At 37.6% G+C, this 21,897-nt stretch overlaps 2 protein-coding genes across 11 annotated transcripts in view; one reads left to right on the forward strand and one right to left on the reverse strand.

The window, feature by feature from the left end:
- On the forward strand, positions 1-14,373 carry SYCP3 (synaptonemal complex protein 3). Of its 4 annotated transcripts, XM_072871727.1 has the most exons (10): positions 1-1,954; positions 2,281-2,365; positions 4,128-4,272; positions 5,448-5,523; positions 6,641-6,675; positions 9,011-9,128; positions 10,155-10,254; positions 11,076-11,174; positions 13,917-14,021; positions 14,165-14,373. In XM_072871727.1, the coding sequence occupies exons 3-10, from the start codon at positions 4,143-4,145 to the stop codon at positions 14,216-14,218; spliced, it is 717 nt and encodes a 238-aa protein (XP_072727828.1). In that variant the 5' UTR covers positions 1-1,954; positions 2,281-2,365; positions 4,128-4,142; the 3' UTR covers positions 14,219-14,373. The 4 variants fall into 4 exon arrangements, with proteins under 4 accessions (XP_072727828.1, XP_072727817.1, XP_072727808.1 ...); XM_072871716.1 differs by having other exon boundaries at positions 1-2,294; positions 4,125-4,272; XM_072871707.1 differs by having other exon boundaries at positions 1-2,294; positions 14,165-14,372.
- The window catches only part of CHPT1 (choline phosphotransferase 1), a 23,736-nt gene continuing 15,920 nt past the window's right edge, over positions 14,082-21,897 (reverse strand). Inside the window, exons 5-9 of one of the 7 annotated variants that reach the window (XM_072871646.1) lie at positions 21,163-21,294; positions 20,633-20,791; positions 18,221-18,346; positions 17,593-17,703; positions 14,082-14,244 (exon numbers count right to left, since the gene is read on the reverse strand). In XM_072871646.1, coding sequence (XP_072727747.1) covers positions 14,200-14,244; positions 17,593-17,703; positions 18,221-18,346; positions 20,633-20,791; positions 21,163-21,294 — 573 coding nt within the window. In that variant the 3' untranslated portion in view covers positions 14,082-14,199. Of the gene's footprint in view, positions 14,245-14,514; positions 17,704-17,763; positions 18,122-18,220; positions 18,347-20,632; positions 20,792-21,162; positions 21,295-21,897 lie in introns of those variants that run through there. The other 6 variants (XM_072871656.1, XM_072871674.1, XM_072871639.1 and 3 more) reach the window with 6 other exon arrangements.

The raw sequence follows: 21,897 nt of genomic DNA on the forward strand, positions 1-21,897 counted from the left end.
TATGAATGGGTAACAAACTGTTTTAATGTAGCGATGTATGGAAGCAGTGTTTCACTTCAGAAAACAATATTTGTACTGACATATGAAGCTTTGGTGTTTTTAAATTTAACAGGGTTTGGCCCTGTGTTTTGTGGAGACGTCAGAATAGTGTGGTTTCATGTGGGAAAGGATACTGAATCTTTTCAAGCAGAAATTTTTGGTGGTGTATCTTCAGTTAATTGTATTAGCAGTATTCAAAAAAGCATTAATTTTTATAATCAGATGATGTACAAAATGTATGTGCATATGTATTGTAAGATACTTGGTTTGCTTTGAAATTAACTAAAATGATATAAAAGTTTTGTCTGTTTCTGTTTTAAAGTAAACCAAAACTCACCCATTTGATAAATTAGCCATTAATATGTATAAATCCTTATGTTAAAAGTTCATATTTTTCCCTTTAAAAACTTCCAACAGTAATAATTTAATATTAATTTGAAGCATGAATGGATTCTCAAAGTAGAATCAAACTTTTGAGCATTCTAAAAATGCAAGCACTTTTAATTATTAAGGTTATATTTCATGCTACAATATATATTATGCTGAAATGTAGAATATAAATAAGTAGTTTAAATCTACAGTACTTCAGACTAGCAGAAAATGAGACATTTCAAGAAATACAAGAAAGCTTTGATAGCTTCTTACACTTCAAACTATTATTAGATACATTCAAGTTTGACTAGGATCTTTTTTTTAAACTAACATTTGGCATTCTAATCAAAATAGTTGGAATAACTTGGTTGAAATTTTAAGGCAGTTTTTCTGCTGAAGTTATGTATAAATAGTTTGCATAGGTAGCTCAGCTGTCACTGCAATTCATTTTTGTTTAAGCAGTTCTGAGGGTAAGTTAATAGCATTTTGTTTAACTTCAGATGTAGCATAAATTTACTGAGAAGCATCCATTGAAAATCACTGCTAAAATTTGTGAGCATGGTACCTGGAAAAAAAGCAAGCAAGGGAAGCAAGATAATGTGAGAACAGTATTGTGGTGGCAACTAAGCACTCACCCAGCCACTGGCTCACTCCTGCCAGTGGGATGAGGGAGGGAACTGGAAAAGTGAAAGCGCTGCAATACAGGAGTTACCAGCGCTGTTTTGGTCACCAGTATAAAATGCAACACCATGCGGGGTGCTGTGAAGACAGTTAACTCCACCCCAGCCAGACCCAGTAAAAACTTAAAACTTAGTTAAGGAAATACTAAGTAAAATGTCTCAAATGGTTGAGGTTAATGGGAAGATTGAAAAGTGAAACAGTGCTTGGATTTTTTTTTAATTTAGCTTTTGTGTTTGGTCTTCATAAAGAAAGAGCGAAACACCTTGACTGGGTGAGGACAGAAACTCCTGTGAAAACAGTAAAAAAATCTGAAACATAAAACATAGTTTGTAAAATTAATCTGACTGGAGAAATATTGCCAGTTTGCATTGACTTACAGAACATCCTCCCTCGGCATCAAACCTTAGCCTACATACACCGTAACAACCTGTTTTGCAGACTTTTTGTTGTCTGAATGAGAAATTGAAGCCATTTCTATTAAAAACAAAATGGATTAAGGTAGCTGAGGTTTAAATGAATTTAATGCTAAATCAGCGCGGCGTGCCCGGCCTGGACCGCAGGTACCGCTCCTCAGGGCCCCTGGCGGCGGGCTGGTGTGGTGCTACTGCGCATGCGCCCTCTCCCCTTTGTGCGGTCCGCTCTGTTTCCCGCCTTTTCCTCGGTGGTGGGAGTTGCTGAGGCGGGAGCGCGTCCCGTCACCCCCGTCTGCCTCTCTCGCCTAGAAGAGGAGCGGGGGCGCTGGAGGGAGCGTGAGGGCTGCGAGAGGCTCTGGTGCCGCCGGGGGTGAGGGGTTTGGGGCGAAGCAGTGTTCCCTCCCTCCCGCCTGCGGGAGGGTGTGAGGCGCCCTCTCTCCCCGCCGCTGGTGGGTCCCCCCCGTGTGAGGCGGCGGCGGCCGTGGTGGGCGCTGCGTGGGGGTGAGGCGGAGAAGAGCCCATCGCAGGGCAGAGGCAGGGATAGAGGGATGGAAGGCGGTTGGGCGGAGAGTAAGAAACAGGGTTAGGACACCGCTGTGCCCCTCAGCCTTTGACACCCCAGTGGCTTCCCCTCGAAGCCTGTTGTAGCAGTGGTGTGGTGCGGGCCCAAGTCTCCCTTGCTGCTCTGAGGTAGAAACAGGTGGGCCCCCATAGTGAAAAGCCCCACATAGGAGATTCACACAAATACTGGTTTATTTCACATCTTTTTGGTCAGGATGAAAAAAGCAGGTGAGTTTCTCTGAAAAATCGTTGTTAAATACACAACTGTGGACTGAAGATACTTGAGTCGGCTAAAGCAGGTAGCTACACAGAATGGGTGAAGGCTGTATGGGGTCATGAGGTGGCAAGATTGTTTTGCAGTGTCTGGAGGGACTGGGGAGTTCTGTTTTGTATACTGATTTTCAGCACAAAGAAAGGTGCCTGTATGTGAGATAAAATATATGTAAATAAATACCTGTTCGTGCTTGCAGTTTAAAGTTGAAGTGCTTTGTTTGGCAGCACTGAGACATGCACAGCCAGATGCTGTACCAGTACTTTCCTCCTTAAGTCATGTTTTCAACGGCCGCAGTAGTTGAAAAGCAGAATGAGTCTTGAAAATTTTGTCTCATTTGAGGATGATTTTAATGCAAGAGCTTTTGATTTTCCAATTAATAATTTAAAGAGGTTTTGGGTTTTTTTTAGAAGAAACTTGTCTAAAAATCTTCACTTTGTACTATATAGAGAAGCATCAACTACAGAAAAAGCTGGGTATTAAAAAGCAGTGTTCCTTACTTAGTAGCTTAGTGTGATAATGTTGTATATATCCATGTAATATGTGGTTTAAAAAACATATTTTCATAGTTATGGACAAATAATTCAAAAAACAGAAATGGGAAACTCAGGTGTGTGAAGCAGCTGTTAATGCTGGGGGGACTTCACAGTCCTGGAAATTCAAAAGATCTTTACTGGAGTTCTCAATTTCTGTGTGTGACCATAATTTTCAGACCTATCTTTGCCCTGGCTTCTGGAAAACCTATTGATCTTTCTAGCTGTGTTGAATTGCATCTAGAATGAGAAGTTTGTCCACTGTTGAGTCACTTCTTGCTCAGTTTGGAAAACAGGATACTTAAAGCTGATTTTTTTTCTGTATTCTTTCTGTCTTCCAAGTAATCCTGTTATTTTTTAAAGATTTTTAAAAGTATATGTTATGTGACATTTAACTTGAAATGCTTCATACCTCTTGCTATCAGACAACGATAACAAGAGAAGAAATATTTCAGCAAGGATTCAGTAGCTTGTTATTTCCCATTGTATTTGTATATTATTTCTGTTGTTGATAAAGTGCTAAGGAAAAAGTGATTTTATTTTGTCATTCATGCATTTAATGTTTACAACTATGCTCTTTTCCCTCTAAATAGATATTTTACTCCTTGAATATTTATAAAAATACACAGAATATATAAAAATTAGTATTACTAAAGTAATGAATAGTGTTTTTTTAAGAGGGCAGTGTATTTGTAAAACATTTACAAATACAGAAACTGCATTTGTTACATTACAGAATGCAGAGGCATAATAGCTAAAAATAAAGATAATAAAGTGAAAGTTGCCCAGGATTTCTAAAAATGGCATATGTGTGTGTATATTTGTCTGTCTTGTGTGGGATGGCTTGTAGAATCAGATTGTTCTTTATGGTTTAGCACTTCTGTATTTTGTAAAATAGAATATTGCCATAGCTTTTTTGGAATGCAGTACCGGATATGACAAAATACATAATAAACATTATGGAAGCCGAGCAGGCAGGCACCTTAAGAAAGTGCATAATTTACTTCCTTGTTTTTCAGCAGAATCAAGTATGTAGCTACTAGCCCTGTTGTTTTTTTTTTTTTTTATCCTGTTCTTAAAAAACACTGATGAGTAATCCTGGCTCAAAACTAAAATGGTTTGACTGCTTGAATATCCTTACCGGTGGAGACTGTTACAGGGGTGTCCATAACAGGTCAATGTATGCATGAAAACATATTTATCTTCAAAGTATTGTGGGGAAAGTGATGAAAAAAATACAACATACCGTTTCAGTAGGAAGAAGATCCCATTATGGCACCATCGGGAAGAAAGCATGGAGGAAAAGCTGGTAAAGCAGCACAGGAAGATCAAGCCATACCTGCCTATGACTTTCAGGAGGAAAGAAAAGAGCTGAGTGGATCAGAGGAAGATATTAGAGAAGGTGCTTATATGATTTTTTTTTTTTTTTTAAATGTGAAGTTTGTAATATTTCTGACTATGAATAGAAGTGAAGACACACTTGTGTGTTAGCAAGTGTCTGAGCAAGCATGGTTCATGTTTGTGACAGCTAGTCTCTTGTATCATTTTGATTGGTAAGAGAAGAGAATAGAATAGCTCTGTATAGTGCACTATTATGTCTTAAAATTATAGGTGGAGTCTTTAATAGAGTAGGATTTTCTTACATGATTTTGTTACCTTATTTTAATGCCATATCCTTCCATCACCTGGCTGCATGTAACATTGTGAGATCAGGATACAACAGAGGAAGAACTCTGCTTGCTTGTATGGAGTGCTGAGTCGGGTAGGGTAGTTGGGGTCTTAATGCTGGAAGGGTTGAGACTACTTCAGGAAGAATCTGAACCGAAGAAAAGAAAGAGGAAGAAGCAGAGAAAGCTGAGGAAAAAAGAAAATAAGTCAACCAAGGGATTCTTGTTTAATTTTGAGGGAGCGTCATAAAAAAGTGGACTTTGCTTAAAAATGCAGTTCTCATTCATCACTTGATAGTTTTTTGTAAAGTTTGATGTAACTCCATTTCTGGATTTTTGTCTTTCAGCAGTTATCTCTGGGTTTGTTTCTCTTTAATTTCTCCCCTTCTTCATTTGTTCAGTCTATATTTCTTCCCTGCCCCTTTCCCTCCCAACAGAAATCTGACAGCCAAGGATTTTTATGTTTTGGAAATAATATAAATATCTGTCCGTGATTTTTCTTTTTTAAAGATCAGAGTACACAGTATCAGTACTTATTTTACAGTAAAATGAAATTCTTACAGATTGGGCTTTTTCAATTTTTAGATTATTTTTACCTTTCTGATGATTGTTATATTGTGAGTTGGGTGTGATTGTGTAGTAGCAGACAGAGAAACTAAAATGGGTTGAGACAAGTCTAGAGGAACTCAAGGCAGTGTGAGCTCAAATCTAGCCTTGCAGAATAATTCACCACCATCTGTCAACTCCAGATTCAGAGTTTTAGGAGCTGCATGTGCTATGGATGGGAAATGAGACCCATGAGACATGTTCAGAGAAGTGGCATTACAGGAAAGTCATTACACTTCTAATAACTCAAATGACCCCCACAAAACAAGATACTTTTATGAATCGTTTTGAAATTTGTATTAAGGCGAAACACCAGTAATGGACAAGCACGGAAAGAAAAGACCTTTGGTGACTACTCATGTGGTTCCAGATGATATGGGGTAAGGTTAGGATTTCTTCTTTTTTTTTTTCCCCTCAAAATAAGCAAGTCTTAAATAGATTCCAATTTCAGTTATTCGCTATGCTTGTTTTGCTTGTGTTTTTTTTTTTTTTTAGCATCTGATTCAAAAATCAGGTGACATGATATGGTAGTTGTAGGTAAAAAGAGAAAATGTAACATTTAAAAATGAGCAATTCTGCAGTTTCTTTGTAGATACTTTTGAACATCTATTAAAAATTCATATATTTGTGTGAGTTCTTAAAATTCTTGTTTCTTTCAAAAGATGGTTTAAGTTTTATCTTAAGTTGTTGATAATTTCATTATTTTTTTCCCTCTGATCTTAGTTGCTTGAAGATATTAACAGTACTTTAAGTGATCCAACTATTGCATGAAAAAGAAATTCTCTTTACAAATAAATCTTATGAAATTCAATATTTATGGGCAGTGTAAATGTAATAAAGTGTATGTTGACATAGTTTTTAGCAAGATGATAGCTGTTGAGTTGAAGATACTTTTTTCCTTTTTTTTTTTCCCCCTCTTCAAAAAAGAAAGTGATATCCTGTAGAGAACGTGATCTAAAAACAAGATAAACATTTTCTTTGCCCACCATGTCCCTTTTTGGACTTAGTTATTGTACCACTGCCTTACACACTGGTGTTATCATCTTAAAGGTGTTGTAAAAACAACCCTGATGTTATTTGTCTGGGATTTTTCTTACTGTGGTGGTCATGCTAACTGTGGAGGACTTGTTTTTATTTGATGTTCCAAATACCTTTTGTGTTTTCTTTTTGTATAGGGAATGATCAATTTTATTTACTGTCCTCTCTTACTCAGGACCCTTTAAATGCCTAATACTGCCTTTTTACCAGGGAGTAAGTTAATAGATTCTAGTAAATTTTTAAAAACCCCAGCAAATTAGTCTAAAAAAGAGACCTCTTGAAGGAGGAGAAAAGGAGTTCATTTGTTATCTTGTAGCAATTTTTTTATCTGGCAGTAGCAGCTCTCTCACTACTTACAAGTAATAGGCACATGAATAAAATTAGTTTTAAGCATATACAACAAGTCGTATTCTAAAGTCAGAAAACGAGCAAATAAAAATTTTCAACACTATTTTGTAGGGGTGAAGTACAGAATATGCTGGAAAGATTTGGAGGTAAGTATGTTTACATTCTAATAAATTAAAAAACAATTCATATTTAAGTTGCAGAATTAGCAGTGATTCCTTACCATAAAATAACTTTCAAGATTTACATAAAATGACCAGTCTCTGTAGCATTTTTCAGCATTTCTGAAAAAAGCCAGTTTTCAGAAAAAAGTTATATGTAAGTAGAGCAAAGAGAAAGAAGAGAATAACTGCATATCAAGTGAGATGTAAGTATTAGTGTAGGTAATTACAAAGGAAAAAGGGAAAGATGTACGAATGCTTTATAAATTTCAATTTTAAGATCAGGTGTAAGAGGTAGCCATTATATTGTAGAGAAAAGGGACGATGTGAGTTAGCTGTTGCTCTTACTCAATTTGTTGTTACAATGAGGTAGAAGAGACTGGGGATTGCAAGACTTAATGAGAAATGAGCATGTAAATAGTAATATAAGCAGCTAAATAGAACAAATAGTTCTAGAGAACGAATTTTGGAAGTAGATTGTAGTTGCGATACAGAATGAGCTAGAGAGTAGTCTGTACTCTGTACCTTCAGAAATCTAGAGAACAGGGAATCAGTAGAAAAGAGAAGTTCAGCAGTTGGGAAGAAGAGTACAAGTTTCTAGAAGAGCTACAGAATGAGGGTAAGTAATGCCAGTCATCTAGTGATGAGAGATTTATGCATGTCACCTAGTTGGATTTAGTTTAGTCATAATCAGATCTCAGATGGCTTTACTTATAGTTAAATTTCCAGATGAGTTTTAGATTCTAAGCTGACAGGTTAGAGAAAAAACAAATTTCACTTGTGAAGAATTTATAATACACATCACAGTGTAACAAAGCATCAGAAAGCCGTGGAAGGAAGGGAAACCATCTTAATGCCTGTATTACATACTCAATAGCCGGTTAATACTTTCATTGTATGTGCAAGAAAATGCTGTACACAGTCATTACTTGCATGTAAATCTTGAGGTGAAAGAGGAGTTCAAGGAATTCCTTAATGTATGAATTAAAGACTTTTTGCTGTTAAGGTACATATCAGAATGCTATTGTAGATCTAGCAGTCTAGATAGGAGGAGGATTTCAGTGTTAAAAAGCTAGGATTGCTTGTTATTGAAGACTCAAAAATAGGATGGAAGGAAAATGAATGGATCAGAGAGGATGCTGTCTGCTCAAAAATAATAGGTTTGGCATTAGCAGGGGCAGATGCCTCAGCGAATTAGAGAGAGGTTTGACAGATGTTTCCTGAAACCTCCAGTGCAAAGGAAAAGAAATTGCTGTATTAACCTTAAGCTGTGACTTGTTTGTTAAATCTCCAAATGTAAATTAAAGTGAAACAAACATATTGAGTTGAATACTTTTTAAAAATTACGAAGTCTATCTGAACTATGAAAAATAGTGTCATTCGTTCATTCAGTGTTCACAGTGATAACAATCACATACTACCTTTATTTTTGAAATCTGAGTAATTTGAATATTACTCTGAAATGTGTGGTTTTTCTATTAAAAAAAATTAAAAGTGTCAAGCGTAACTAAATTCCTTGAAGGTCTGGAAACTCTGAGTTGGCACTGCAGTCATGCAGCTAAACTAATGAGGATTTTGATGGTGTGACTAAATCATCATTAGATACTAGAGAAAAGAGCAAAATGTCTGTACTCAAGTCAGGTTTGTGCAAGGTATCTCTAGCTTTGAGTGGAGAATTTATAGACTGTGAGATGTCCAGGTACAAGGTTTGAAGATAGGCAGTGTGAACTGATTGGATAGTGCTTCTAGTGTTTCAAGCATGTATGTGTGCTTTTTGTATAGATGATGTGTTAGAAGTGCATGTTGGACCATAATAATCAGTAGGGGAACACACGATGACAGTGTGTAAGGAACTGATTTAAATCCACATAATGGAAGCACTGCAGCTACTCTGAGTTCAAACCACAGGAGTTTCTGTTCACTGTGTGTGTCTGCTCAGAGCCAGTCTGACACCATACCCAGAATGAAAGAAGCTAAAGCTGAGTCACATCATGGTAGGTCCCATTTGGTCTGGCCCCTGAGAGAGGTGGGACTCGAAGAAGATGCTAGAGTAGTTGGTGGGGCTGGGCAATGAGCAGTTGCAATTCCACAGGCCAGATGTCAGTTAGGGTGTATAGGGAGCTTAGGGAAGCAGCACTCACACCAGTGCCAATAGCAGGTGGAGGGACACTAAACACAGCAGCCCGGAACACAGATCACATTAGTTTCCTTCCATTAGAACACACCTTGTTCACTTCTCCAAAGCGTAACTCATCAGCATTTTTTAATAAAAGGCACGATGTATCTTGGTACGCTTAATTTCTAAATATTCTTTGATTTTTAGCTGACATTAACAAGGCTCTGTTAGCTAAGAGGAAAAGATTAGAAATGTATACGAAAGCCTCACTCAAAACCAGTAACCAGAAGATTGAACATGTTTGGAAAACACAACAGGAGCAAAGGTAACATTTACGCTTGTTTTTCAAACCTGTGAAATCAAATTCCCTTTTGTGTCACAGCATGAATAGTTGGTCCATCTTCTTGCAGTTAAATAGCAAGTGGTTGTATCTACTAGTTAAATACCTGCTCAGGTCCTCCATTTTTGGTGCCTGCAGTTGTGTCCACGTGGTTAAATTGACAGCAATAGTTTAGCGTAGTGCTTTCTCTTTTGAATGGAGAAACTTAAGATTTGGCATTTTGAGAGCAAGGTAGCTTAAAGAGCTGGTTTTACTTTTATCTTTATGGAAAATTACCTTTGATGTTATTTTTGTCTTTTAAACCAATGTTTTTATTTTTTCCACTTCAGTTGGAATTTTCTGTTCCTGCTTGAAAACTGAAAAATGTTCAGTAAAGTTTTTATACCATTCTGGTTAAGAAAGAAAATAATTTTCATTTTCACGTTGTAAATAATTTTCACCCTACACAACATTCCTCTCACCTCTTAAGGCATATTTAATTACTACATCTGATACTACAGGTAGAGCAAATTGAAAAAATGAGACAGCTAAAAACTGAAAGTCAGAAATACCTGTATCTGTCTTGGTGCATTGACAAAATTCAAGTTTACATAGAGAAACTAGAGCATAATGAGCTAATCAATTTTTCATTATAAACCTCTTGTGTTAAAGGCAAGATCTGTAGTTGGGTTAGAAAAACATAGTAAATCTCAGAAAACCTGACATTGTTAGGAAGAAAAGTTGTTTTAATTTTTTTTTTAACCTGAGTTTTGTGTACGAGTGCTGTCTCCTTGTATGTATATAATTCACATTCACTCCAGGTGGGGTGGGGGAGAAAGAGCAGGGGGGAGAGGGGAGGAGGGTGTTCACTTTTTCAAAACATACAGTATTCAGTTAGGGCCAGATGTCAAAATACCTGTTTCTTTATCTATGCCAGATCCTTTTATTCTGCTCCACGTGTGTGCTGAACCTCAGCTTCCCTTGTAATTCTTCATAGCATTTGTCATACTTATAGCTACTGTCTCTTTATAGGCAGAAGCTCAATCATGAGTTCTCCCAGCAGTTCCTCACTTTATTTCAGCAATGGGATGTAGATGTGCAGAAAGCAGAGGAGCAGGAAGAAAAACTAGCGGTGGGTTTCCAGTGTGGCATGTGTTTCACGGTATTTTCACAAGGAGGGAATACTGTTGTTTAGACACTCAAGAATGCAGAAATGTAAAAACACTCTGTAGTTTAAATAAACATAGGATTGTTTGCCTCAATTAAAAAAATTCATTCAAGTTTGGTGGCTCTCAAACTGTAAATGTTTACATTTTGGGATCTATTTCAAAGTGAAGAGGGATGCATTTATAAACTTTATTGCAAGTGTCTAAATGGCAGCAAGTGATGCCCTAGGCCAGCATGTGGCTTGAGAAAAGCCAAGACCATTTATGGAGAAGATAGATGTGTGCTGATTTTGTGCATCTATAGTCTTTGGGCTAAGGGAACAAATGAGTAAAGGAAAGTAGTTGTCTTTCAGCATGCATTACTTAAAAATATGCATGCATATAATAAATGTATGAGAATTTGATGATTGAAAGGGGATACGAGCTATGCAATGGAATGTAGTCACATGATAGTGCTGTACTCCAAGCACATTTGCAAGTTTTGCTTTTCCCTAGGCAGCACATTTCCCTGGGATACACTTGAGAACTGCATTGGATAGCAATCCTCATAGGATCTTGTAGGGATAATTCAGGCTGAAAGGGACCTCAGGAGGTGACTCAGGACTTAATCTAGACTTCAGTCTTCTGTTCATTAGTAAGAACAAGGATAACTCTCCAGGCAGAGATCTACATTGTATGACCCAGTTTCCACTGAAGGCAGAATTTCTGATTTTGACAAATTACCTTAGTGTTGCTGTCCATGTGCTTTTGGTTAACTAATGTGATTCTTTGTTTTCTTCTGTTTCAGAATATGTTTCGTCAGCAACAAAAAGTTTTTCAACAGGCAAGAATAGTTCAAAGTCAGAGACTGAAAACCATTAAGCAACTCTATGAGCAATTCTTAAAGGTACAGTAAATTTTCTTCTTAGAAGGCAGCTGATCCCCATCACATCACTTAAGAAAGCTGTATTAGTTCAACCTTTATGAAATACAGAGATTTGAGGTTCATTTAAGGAAAATAACAGCCTTGCATGAATATTCATGTTAGTATCTTTCCCTTATTTGTTGAGAACATGGCTTGTTCTCTCTATACATGCATACAGATGGCATCTGTTTAATAAATGATTTAGTTAAATGTGTTCTCACAGGGATCTGACTGGCTCACCTGTTTCAAATATTAACCATAACCCTGAGAGCATACTTTGTAAACAGAACACAGTTTTGTACCAGTTTAAAAGTTATATAGGTCAGTTAAATCATCAGGATTTTGTCTTAATTATTCCCCTAGATTTTTGGTATGTATTTAAAAAAGTGAAACTTGACAATCTATTGAAAATACATCTTAGGCTGCCATTTACTGCTTTCATTACTGCTGGCAGGTGCATCCCCCTAATGAGAATTAGATACCAATTTTTTTCTGTCATTAACCTTTCTAGCTATTGCTGCTTCATGCAAGGAAAGTGACCCTTAAAGAAACCCAATTGTAATTCCCTTAAAGTTGCCCAGTTAGAACTCCCTTCATCTCTTCCTAAGCAACATTCCTTAGAAAGGGTTTTCCTTTCTGTAACCTGGTATTCAAGGCAAGCATTCACTAAAATGTCAACAGGAAGAATCTGACAAATAATGATTTATGGTGAAAACAGGCCCAGCTGGATGGTTATGTAATCAGTCCCATTGAACTTTCCTGTTGCTTTATGCATAGTTTTTGCATTTGCTCGGAGTCCCTACAAACACCATTTTTTTTGACAGTGCTTACAGAGATAATGTATTTTAAAGACGATTCAAACTGATCAACTGTGGTGTGTTTTGCTTTGTTTTGTTTTTTAACAAAGTAGCTAACGTACTAGACAGCAAACAAAAAATGATTATGAGTACAACTACTCAAAAATTTGACTTTTTGGTAAAAAAAAATAAGAGTAGTTTTTCCCGGTCATTTTATACTAAGAACAAAACACTTTATTCCCAGAATTTCCTTCCCCCACTATTTTTCCAAGTAAGGTATTAGAAATCTAAACTGTGAGAAAAATGAAAGTACCCTAAATGATTGGTTTTGTAATGAATGCAGAGACACAGTACCATAGAATCACTGAAGGGGTGAGGTTGGAAGGGACCTCTGGAGGTCATCTGGTCCCGACAGCAGGTGGTACAGCAGGGCTACCTAGAGTCAGTTACCCAGGACTTACGTCCAGATGGCTTTTCAGTATCTCTAAGGATGGAGACTCCACAGCCTCTCTAGGCAACCTGTGCCAGCGCTCAATCACCCTCACAGTAAAAAAGTGTTTCCTGATGTTCAGAGGGAACCTCCTGTGTTTTCAGTTTGTGCCCATTGCCCCTTGTCCTGTGATGGGGCACCTCAAAAGCCTGGCTTGCTCTTCTTTGCACCCCCCCTTCAGGTTTTTATGTATATAGATAAGATCCCCCCTGAGCCTTCTCCAGGCTGAACAGTCCCAGCTCTCTCAGCCTTTCCTCGTAAGAGAAATGCTCCTGTCCCTTAATCATCTTTGTGGCCCTTCTTTGGGCTCTATCCAGGATGTCCATGTCTCTCTTGTACTGAGGAGTCTGGAACTGGGCCCAGCACTCCAGGTGTGGCCTCACCAGTGCTGAGTAGAGGGGAAAGATCACCTTCCTCGACCTGCTGGCTACACTCTTCCTAACGCAGCCCAGGATACCATTAGCTGCCTTTGCTGCAATGGCACGCTGTTGGCTCATGTTCAACTTGGTGCCCACCAGGACCCCCAGGTCATTTTCTGCCAAGCTGCTTTCCAGCTGTGTGGCCCCCCGTACGTACTAGTACAGGGGGAGGATTCAAGTCTGTCAGTTTCTGACAAACCTTAATTTCTGTTCAAGTCATTACCTAACTGGTCCCTTTTTGAAATTTCAGTTAGTTATGATATGTTTGGTTTTTTTCAAGTCTGGTAGCATCGAAAAATAAATCTGAAATAGAGCAACTCTTAGTTTAAGATAGTTGAAATTGACAGAGGATATTACAGAAGCATTACTAAATAATAACCATTCCAAAATGTCAAAAACATCTTCATCAAAGATGAAAAACTGAACAGAAGGTCAAGTATTACTTCGGTTTTTCTCCTCAAAGAAGATCAAAAGGTAGAAATCAAGCCTCAAGTAAGCAAAACTAAATACAAGTAAAGGAAAATAGCAACTACAGACATAGAGTTAGGCATAACTGTATATACAAAAGGGAGGATAACCAGCAAGCTTTACTTGGCTTATCTGGGGAGAAGTGTGCAAAGAGAAGGAAATTTAACGGGTTTTCTAGTCCTTACTTCAAGTCTCCAGAGTTGTCATAATATTAAACCCCTATCATTCCTTAAAGATGGCTGTTTAATCTTTTCTTGTAGAACTCTCATCTCTATTGAAATGCAGGATAACTAGCTGAGACCTCACAGATGCTGAGTGGAGGGGACCATTTCCTTCACAGGGTCTATATTGTTTGAACAGGAATGTAGACTGGAGTATGAAGTCCTGTATGATTTGTCTGTCAAGTTCATGACAAAACTAATCAATTGTCAGTGACCACTGCTGCTGTAAAAATTAAACTGTAGTCTGAATAATGGTTGGTTGGTTTGTTTGTTTTAAATTAACCCTTCGACATTGAACAGTTCTGAATTAAGATTATCCTTAACTTCAGAGCATGGAAGAGCTGGAGAAGAGCAATGAAAATCTTCTAGCTGGTGCACAAAGTGAACTTCGCAAAGAAATGGCTATGTTGCAGAAGAAGATCATGATGGACACCGTAAGTATCAGATCTATGAAGAAGTTAGTTAAATGCAAAAATAGAACATTCCATAAAAAAGTCATTTGACATTCATTTAATTAGCTCAAAGGAATCATATTGATATGGCATTTTTTCAGTATTATCTCCTTTTCTTGTTACAGCAACAGCAGGAGATGGCAACTGTTCGCAAGTCTCTTCAGTCCATGTTATTCTGATGGCTCAATGGAGAAACAACTTGTACCTAAGTAACATGATACAAGTATAGGCATTAGCCATAGAGAAGTATGTTAAGATTTAAATGTTTTAAAGTTCCTATTAAACGCTTTCATGGATTGTTCTAATCTTGTGTCTGATAATGTTGTAAGAATGTATATTATTAAATTTAGTACATGGGGGGGCAGTATGGACCCCAAACCATTTACTGTCTGTCCAATTAATCTTTAACGACTCAATACTCACTTTAAATAGCATTGGACTGTTTAAATGGTTTCACTTTTTATAATGCCAAATTGTAACAATGGGCAGAATTGATGAAAAATGAATTACCCAGATTTTACATAATAACTTCAGGCACGTTGTGCAAATAGAAGCATTTTTCACAAGCTGCAGACTTTAAGATTTTCATAGTTTCAACATTTAGTCTGCTGACATATCAACAGTTATAAAAATTCACAGAGTATGACATAGCTCATGTAAGATTGTTTAATGATGTGTATTATGGTAAATTAAAGTAAATTTTGTTAACTCCTTTGTTAGGCTAGGCATTGTAATATCTTTGTACTAGTACAAGAGATTTATGACCTGCTGTAATTTGTCCAAAAAGCAGGTTTCTTTAGTTGAATGATCAGCTGAGTATCACAGCTTTATATGACACCTGCTCAAGTACGCATAATTAAACATTATGCATTTTCGGGTATATAGTTCTTGTAGAACCACTGCTAGAAGTAATCTAGCTCATTTATTTAGTACAAGTTATTACAAGCCTTTGAGATGGAATATTACTTTTTGCAATTCCAAATGACTAGCAATTTAGGGAGGCCTAAGTTTTAAGGATAAAGCATTTATCTTTCATGTATCTCATTACAGTAAATCAGCATAAATTAAACAGTCGGCTCAGCTTGCCTGCAGTCTGTTTTTACAGAAAAACATTATGTCTGAATATCCACTTTTACAAATTAGGTAGCTCCTAACATATTTAATGCTTAGATTTAATACAATAGTAGATAGAACAAAAACCATCCACACACCCACACGCACAAATGTGATGTTTTCATAACAAAGTATTTCAAAACCAGTCCATAAAGATTCTTCTCCTCAGCTTACTAGCATATTTAGTTCAGAATCAAGTCATTTCATGATGGTTCTTCAGTTCTGGGAGCCAGATTAGTGATGGCTAACTTACAGAAACTTCAGCTATTAGGTTGCAACTGGTATGGAGCTCTTTTTGTTCTGCGTCTGCAGGGAGTCAGGGAAGGAGCAAACACAGAAGTTACATTGCTAGAATGATGTATGAGGCAATATGGACCTCTGGTGGGTAACAGGCAACTATGCTAATTTGCAACTATGCTGCTGAGTCTCAGCCCTCTAAGGATAATTAGATGATGCTATGAAATACAGTTAACAGCTTTTGCTTCCTATCTGCAATACTAGGTTATTTGTTAGTATTGCCTCATGTTTCTGGTTTTCTGATTTCTGCATTAGTTTCTGCTTATCCACATACATCAATCATATCCTTAAAACTACTTATACCTACTACTACATGACACATTTTTGAGCATTCTGGGGAACCAATCCTTCTCACTCTAAAAAAAGTTGCCTGTCTTTTCATCAGGTGGTTAATTTGTTGATAGTATTCACAAGACTGAAATGGTCTTTACCATCTTTTCTTATATTTGCCCATGGCCTGGGTTCAGGCTAAGTTGGCGTGTAGATGCTGTGTCTTTCCCAGCATCAAACAGGAGTAGTAGGATTCATTTGGAATTGATATTAGTCACTTACAGTGCTAGTCCTAGTTATAGTTATCCCTCAAGTGTATCAGTATATCCTTCTTAGGTAGGAGTGTGGTAGATGATAGCATTTTCTTCCCCCCAAATTTAGCAGAAAACACACCACTTTTTAAAGTTCCTTGAACACCTCAGGAAATCTTTTTCAATTAATGTGCAGCTAGGAAGCTGCAGTGGTAATATTTTTAAAACAAACCATAGCATTCTTTTTGTGCAGTTCAGGAAGGACTTTATGAACTCACAGCTCAGCTACGTATCAGCAACTGAAAGTGGTAATGGACAGTTACATTCAACAGCTTTTTACAAAAATCATATTAAAATAGAACCTGTTTAAAGGAGCTTGAGCTTATAGAGTTTGTGTGCCAGTCATGATTTGCTCATACAGATAATAAGCTACTTTCATTCAGCTTTTCTCTAATGACAACAGCAGCCCTTCAGTTAGGCACATTATGTTAGCCAGTGGGTCTGTTCTTAAAGAAAGAGAAAGGCTGATAGTGGGCCTGACTTTCTGTTTTGGAGAGTTTTACTACACATTAGGGTTTAGTTTCATGCAGTTTTGTTTGGATAAAGTACGGTGATAGCTACAAGACAAGTCAGATAGATAGATTATAAGGTAGATGAACACAGTGATAGCAAACATAGTTCAGAGGGAATTACATATGGGTGGGTTGCATTGTCACGGTCAGTCACAGTCATTTAAGTTTATCAAAGAGCTTTGTCATTCACTTGTGCAGTTTACAGATAAAAGTTAGGATAGGTAAAGTTAGTGTCCTCTAAGTACACAACTACCTATAGTCTAGATAATGATGGAGTACAATGAGGCAAACCTTGTTATGACCACAAAACCAGAAATGGCCTTGAAAGAAAATGCAAACTACAATTGTATTTAGTAACAGTAGTTTATGTACTTAGATACTAGAGAATGCATGAATCCTAAAGGCACTCATAACAGTATTCTGAAATAGAAGAAAATTTTCCTGAGCTATACTACCTTCATCCTACTGAGCCAGTAGCTTGTTCTTTAGAAATACCAGAACAGAGATTAAGCAGTAGTTTTCCCTCATGGATGCCTCATTTTACCAGTCTTAATAATGCAGTACTGTATTCATTGATACCTCTGACTACCAATTCACAGCAGTTTCAAGAAGACTTTAGAAACTAATGCTAGATTAGTCACTTGGTTTAGGGAAAAATGAAATTCCTCTTCACATTCTGGTTGGTAGCACCTTGATTTGCAGTCTACATTCACCAGACCAGAAGTACAGAATTAAGGTAACCTAACAGGAAATGGCAGAAGTTTCAAGTGTGGTATTCATGGTATGAAATAACAGCTGCAATGTCTAGAACACAGGGGGGAATACATCCTGATTCAAAATTATTGATAATCCTGGTTCAAAAGTATTGATTTGTATTTAGTAATTCTAACATCTGGTAATATCTGGGATAGAATTAACTTTCTCATAAAACTGTTTTCTTGAAAAGCTTAATCTGTCTTCCCAAAAAAGAGAGGCTGCTTCATTCAGCATTCCCCTAACTGCTTCTCCTATTGTCCTTGACCTATTTAATCAGTCATTATGATTTTGAACCTGTTCAGGAGCTTGATGAGATGAAATTCTGAAGACATGTATATGAAGATGAGCAGCAATCTGTAGGCATACACCAGTGGCATATCTCAGCATATCAAACAAGGATACGAACTTCAAAAGAACAAAACAGAACAGGTTAAAAAAAAAAACACCACAAGTATTTTTAAAATTGTCCCTACTATAAATTCAGCTATACTTTAATCAGAATCTATCCAAGTGACAAGTTTAACAAGCATTTTAACATATAGATATGTTAAAACAGATAGAGTGGTCCTGTTCAGAAGAAAAAGAAACCACAAACCCCAAAACCCAAAAAACAAACGGCACTAAACACGAAGTCTGATAAACAAAGGTTAGTCTGCAGTTCGCAGAATAACTTTAAACAAGCCACCTGAACTAAAGCATAATTACAAGAGAGATCTGTAAATTTACTTTCACATCTCTGTTCCAAGGAAAGAAAGGCAGTCAGCTCCCAAAATACATGTTTACATGGTATCCTGGCACTCCCTCCAGCAGCGATAGCTGAAATCTGAGCAAGTCAGAAATGGCAGAGCAGAATGACAGGGACAGTTCTCCACCCATTCCTTTAAGTATGCGCCAAATGAAAAGTATAAAACAAAATGCTTACCAATGCTATCCATAGAACAATATATTCATCAACGAAACTGTTGAAGTACTGGTCCAAAAACAGAAGTCCTGGCCCAATAAACGCAGTGTCCTGAAGACAGATTTCACTTTTTGTCATGTGAGCCACCTATGTTAAAAAAAAAAAAAAAAAGAGAGAGACACACAAAAATGCATGACTGCAAGATCAGTGTAACTACCAGAAAACCAGCATGATATCCTTGCCCAGCAACAGCCTGCTGTCCGCAGTTTTTAGGAAGCAATCAGCAGGCAGGCCAAGGGCTTTGCAAATGCTTCAGGGCCTGCTGCTCCCTGACAGTTTCTTTCCCAAGGATCAAGTAACCTCTTTCCAGGTTATTCAATCAATATATAGCACTTCAATCAGTGACAGCAGCTATTTCAATTATCAGTGGGTATTCGTTGACTTTATTATATAGGAAATGCATACACGTCCTTCAATGTTCTTTTGTAAGTTACATACATATCAGTGCATTTTAGCTATTTGCAGGGGTTCCCTACTCTTTATTTTTTCAGTGCTGTATTTGAAGGGTAAGACTATGCAAGTGTATTACTGAAAATGAATACTATTCACTTGAAATGTTGTTTTCAAGTCTAACTTGAAAATTTTGGCTTTACTTAGCCAAAAGCTAACTAGAAACTAGGCTTTTGCTTAGGTGACAAGACTTGTTTTCATTGTTTAGTAGAGACAGTGATGTATGCACAGAGACGCTTTACAGAATGACCAAGAGATTACTGGGGGCAGAGGGAGGGAGTCTATTCCCCCCCACACACCTTCATCCTTCCATACTGGCATTCTTAGAGACAACTTGAGCTCACCTTTAATTGCGAGGCAGAAGCATTTTTTTGTAAGAAGTTGGAGACCTAATAAAGGATGTATGAAGAGTCCATACCAGGAAGCTCAAAAATGGCAGAAGGAAAGTAGACTAGGTGCCAAGTTTGCCATAAGAAATCACCCTGTCATTCCTTGCTTCCTTGCTTGTGGATACTTGGCAATTATGATTAAAGTACTGAGAGGTTCCTGTGAACAAAGTGGTCTCTTAGCATAACATAAATACTGTTCAACTCTATGCTGAGCAGCAAAATTCACAGAAAAGCCTGTGAGTGTCCCAGTCTAAAGACAGGACAAACCACAAAGGCTTACATCCAGAAGAGAGCTGACAAAGGCTTCCACTCTAAGCCAGCTAAGGATGCATCTCTCCTGCAAAAGGGATCTGCTGCAGGGAGCAGTTCCTGGCTCACATCTGCATGATGTGCAACAGCTATGCAGGGTTAGTGCCCACAGAGCAGCTCTGGCACATCCACACAAACTGCACAGACCTTGGTGCATGTCCACTGGGCCTCATACATGGTCACGCCTTGTGTAGGTTTTTTTTTTTAACCTGTTTTGTTCTTTTGAAGTTCGTATCCTTGTTTGATATGCTGAGATATGCCACTGGTGTATGCCTACAGTTTTTACTGCAGTTTCCTTGCTCCAGAGTGCCTGAAGGACAAGGCCTCCTGAAATAGTATCAGAAAACTGTGAGAGAGAAACCCACGAAATCCTTTCCCCACTACCTTTACAGATTTGCCTCTGGAGCAGGCTATCTTCAAAGCTACACATAAAGCGTCAAGGCAGACATGGTTTAAAGCGTCAAGGCAGACATGGTTTGCTCAGAAGTGCCAATGAGTGAGTTGACATACATACAGTGATGACTGCTGGTTACGAGGACCCAGGGGTCCTCTGAACAAGGAAGGGAGCCAAGGTGTTTGACAGAATAGATGAACTGCCTCAAGTTCAATCTTAAGGCTCTGTCTTCTTATCAGCATTCTCTCTCTTGAACCAAGTTAGTAGCTCACTAGGTGAACTCCTGTTTAGCAAGGAAGTCTGTAGAATACCTGTTTTCTAGTGTTTGAAAAATGTCATGCCGGGGGGTGGGATGGAATCAGCTGGCTGGACTACTGTTGTTAGCAAATATGTAGTAAGGCAGATTTTATTTTTTTTAATCCAGTGATGAGGTTTTTAATTACAAAAGAGAAAGAAAAGTTTATCTCTTCATTTTAATGATTAAAGTAAATTCCTATTTCAGATCATCAAATCAGAAGTCACAGCACTGTTAGTAAGGCTTGAGGGTCCACCATTATGATGTTAAAGACAGACAGTATATTTCTAGGAGTAAGTTAAACAAAACTGAAAGTTCTAACCAATACATTCAACAATAAGTATGTGTTTGCATCAGTGTTATATATAATCTCTCTGTAGGAGCTCGAGTCTAGTTCAGTGTCTTGGTCATAATAAAACTGGTAATACGGTGGCAGAGCAGAATGGGAAAACTTGCAGTGCCCACTGATCCAGCAAGCGTTAAGCCAAGAACCAGTTTAGTTTTAGGAGGTTTAGGACTGAAACAAGATTCCTTACCACCAACTTCTGAGAGATTTTAGCATTCACAAATCCAAATGTCAAGACATACAGGCAAGAATGTTTTTCAAACAGCTGAGTTGTAGACTTTTTATAGATCATAATGGCCAGTGTGATAAGTAGTCCAATGTGCAGGCCTGGTGAAAGAACACTTGTTCCCTGAAATACAAATGGACAGAAAATCTGTCTTGGGCTTCAGTCACACAGTAAGGTCCAGATTTTGTATGTATTGCAAATCCCACTAAACAAAACCAGAGTTGTAAAGACTCAGGGAAGTCCATTAGCATTATGCCAATGCTATTAGTATCTTTTGCGGTGACCACTAATCAATTTTGTAAGAAAATTCATTGCTAGTTCCTGTGACAGAAGAGAGTAACAGGTAGAGAGAAGGTTGACAAGTCTTTGCTTTAGCCATCCAACACTCATATGCCTTTCTGCTTAAACAGATTAAATCCTTATGATCATCTGAAATGCAATCAATTATGGGCATAAGTTATTCAAACCTCGTTCAGATTTTTAAAGCAACTTACTGCTATTGTAGATCCATTCTTTCCAACCCCTCCACCAAAGATGACACGGAAGTAATTGAAAGAAGAAAGTGCTGTTCCACACAGTATGCCAAAAACTGCAAAGAACTTCAGTTCTAAGCCCACCAAAGGGACCTTAGCAGGAAAAACAAAAGAAAGATATTAAAAGTTAAGGATAACACCTTTTTTAAAAGGTGATTAGAAAAGCCACTGATACCTACTAAACAATTGTTTTATTTGAACTCTCGCTTTTCTGGGAACAAGCTCAGGAGGACAGTGTTTGGAATTTGTTTCCTTACTAAGGAGATGATGAATTTCTTTCGTAATGTTTAAACTTGACTTTTGAGTACTTAAGTTCTTGTCTTGAAATTCAGCTAAATCCTACTGTGTTTGTCCTTATGATGTTCTTCAAATATTTTTACTACATAAGCAAAAACTTGACACAGATTACTGCATTACCAAGGCATGGGAGGGGGGAGAAGGATAGTTCCTATTGTGAAGAAACAGTACCCTATTTCACCAGGTAACACAATACTGAACCACAGGAAACACAAACACCATCTGCCTGCTTTGTGTTTTGGTACATGTTGTTTGTATGCTGTATCTTTGCATTTAGAATAGTCTCCAGATACAAATTCTAATTAAACAGTTACCTTTCAGAATCAATTGCAGTTTCAAGGAAACTTCCAAAGGGCAGCAGAGGATTTAAAAAAAAGAAGTAGTAATAAATTGAAACCA

Source organism: Ciconia boyciana, chromosome 1 (assembly GCF_034638445.1).
Source record: "Ciconia boyciana chromosome 1, ASM3463844v1, whole genome shotgun sequence".
Lineage (NCBI taxonomy): Eukaryota > Metazoa > Chordata > Aves > Ciconiiformes > Ciconiidae > Ciconia > Ciconia boyciana.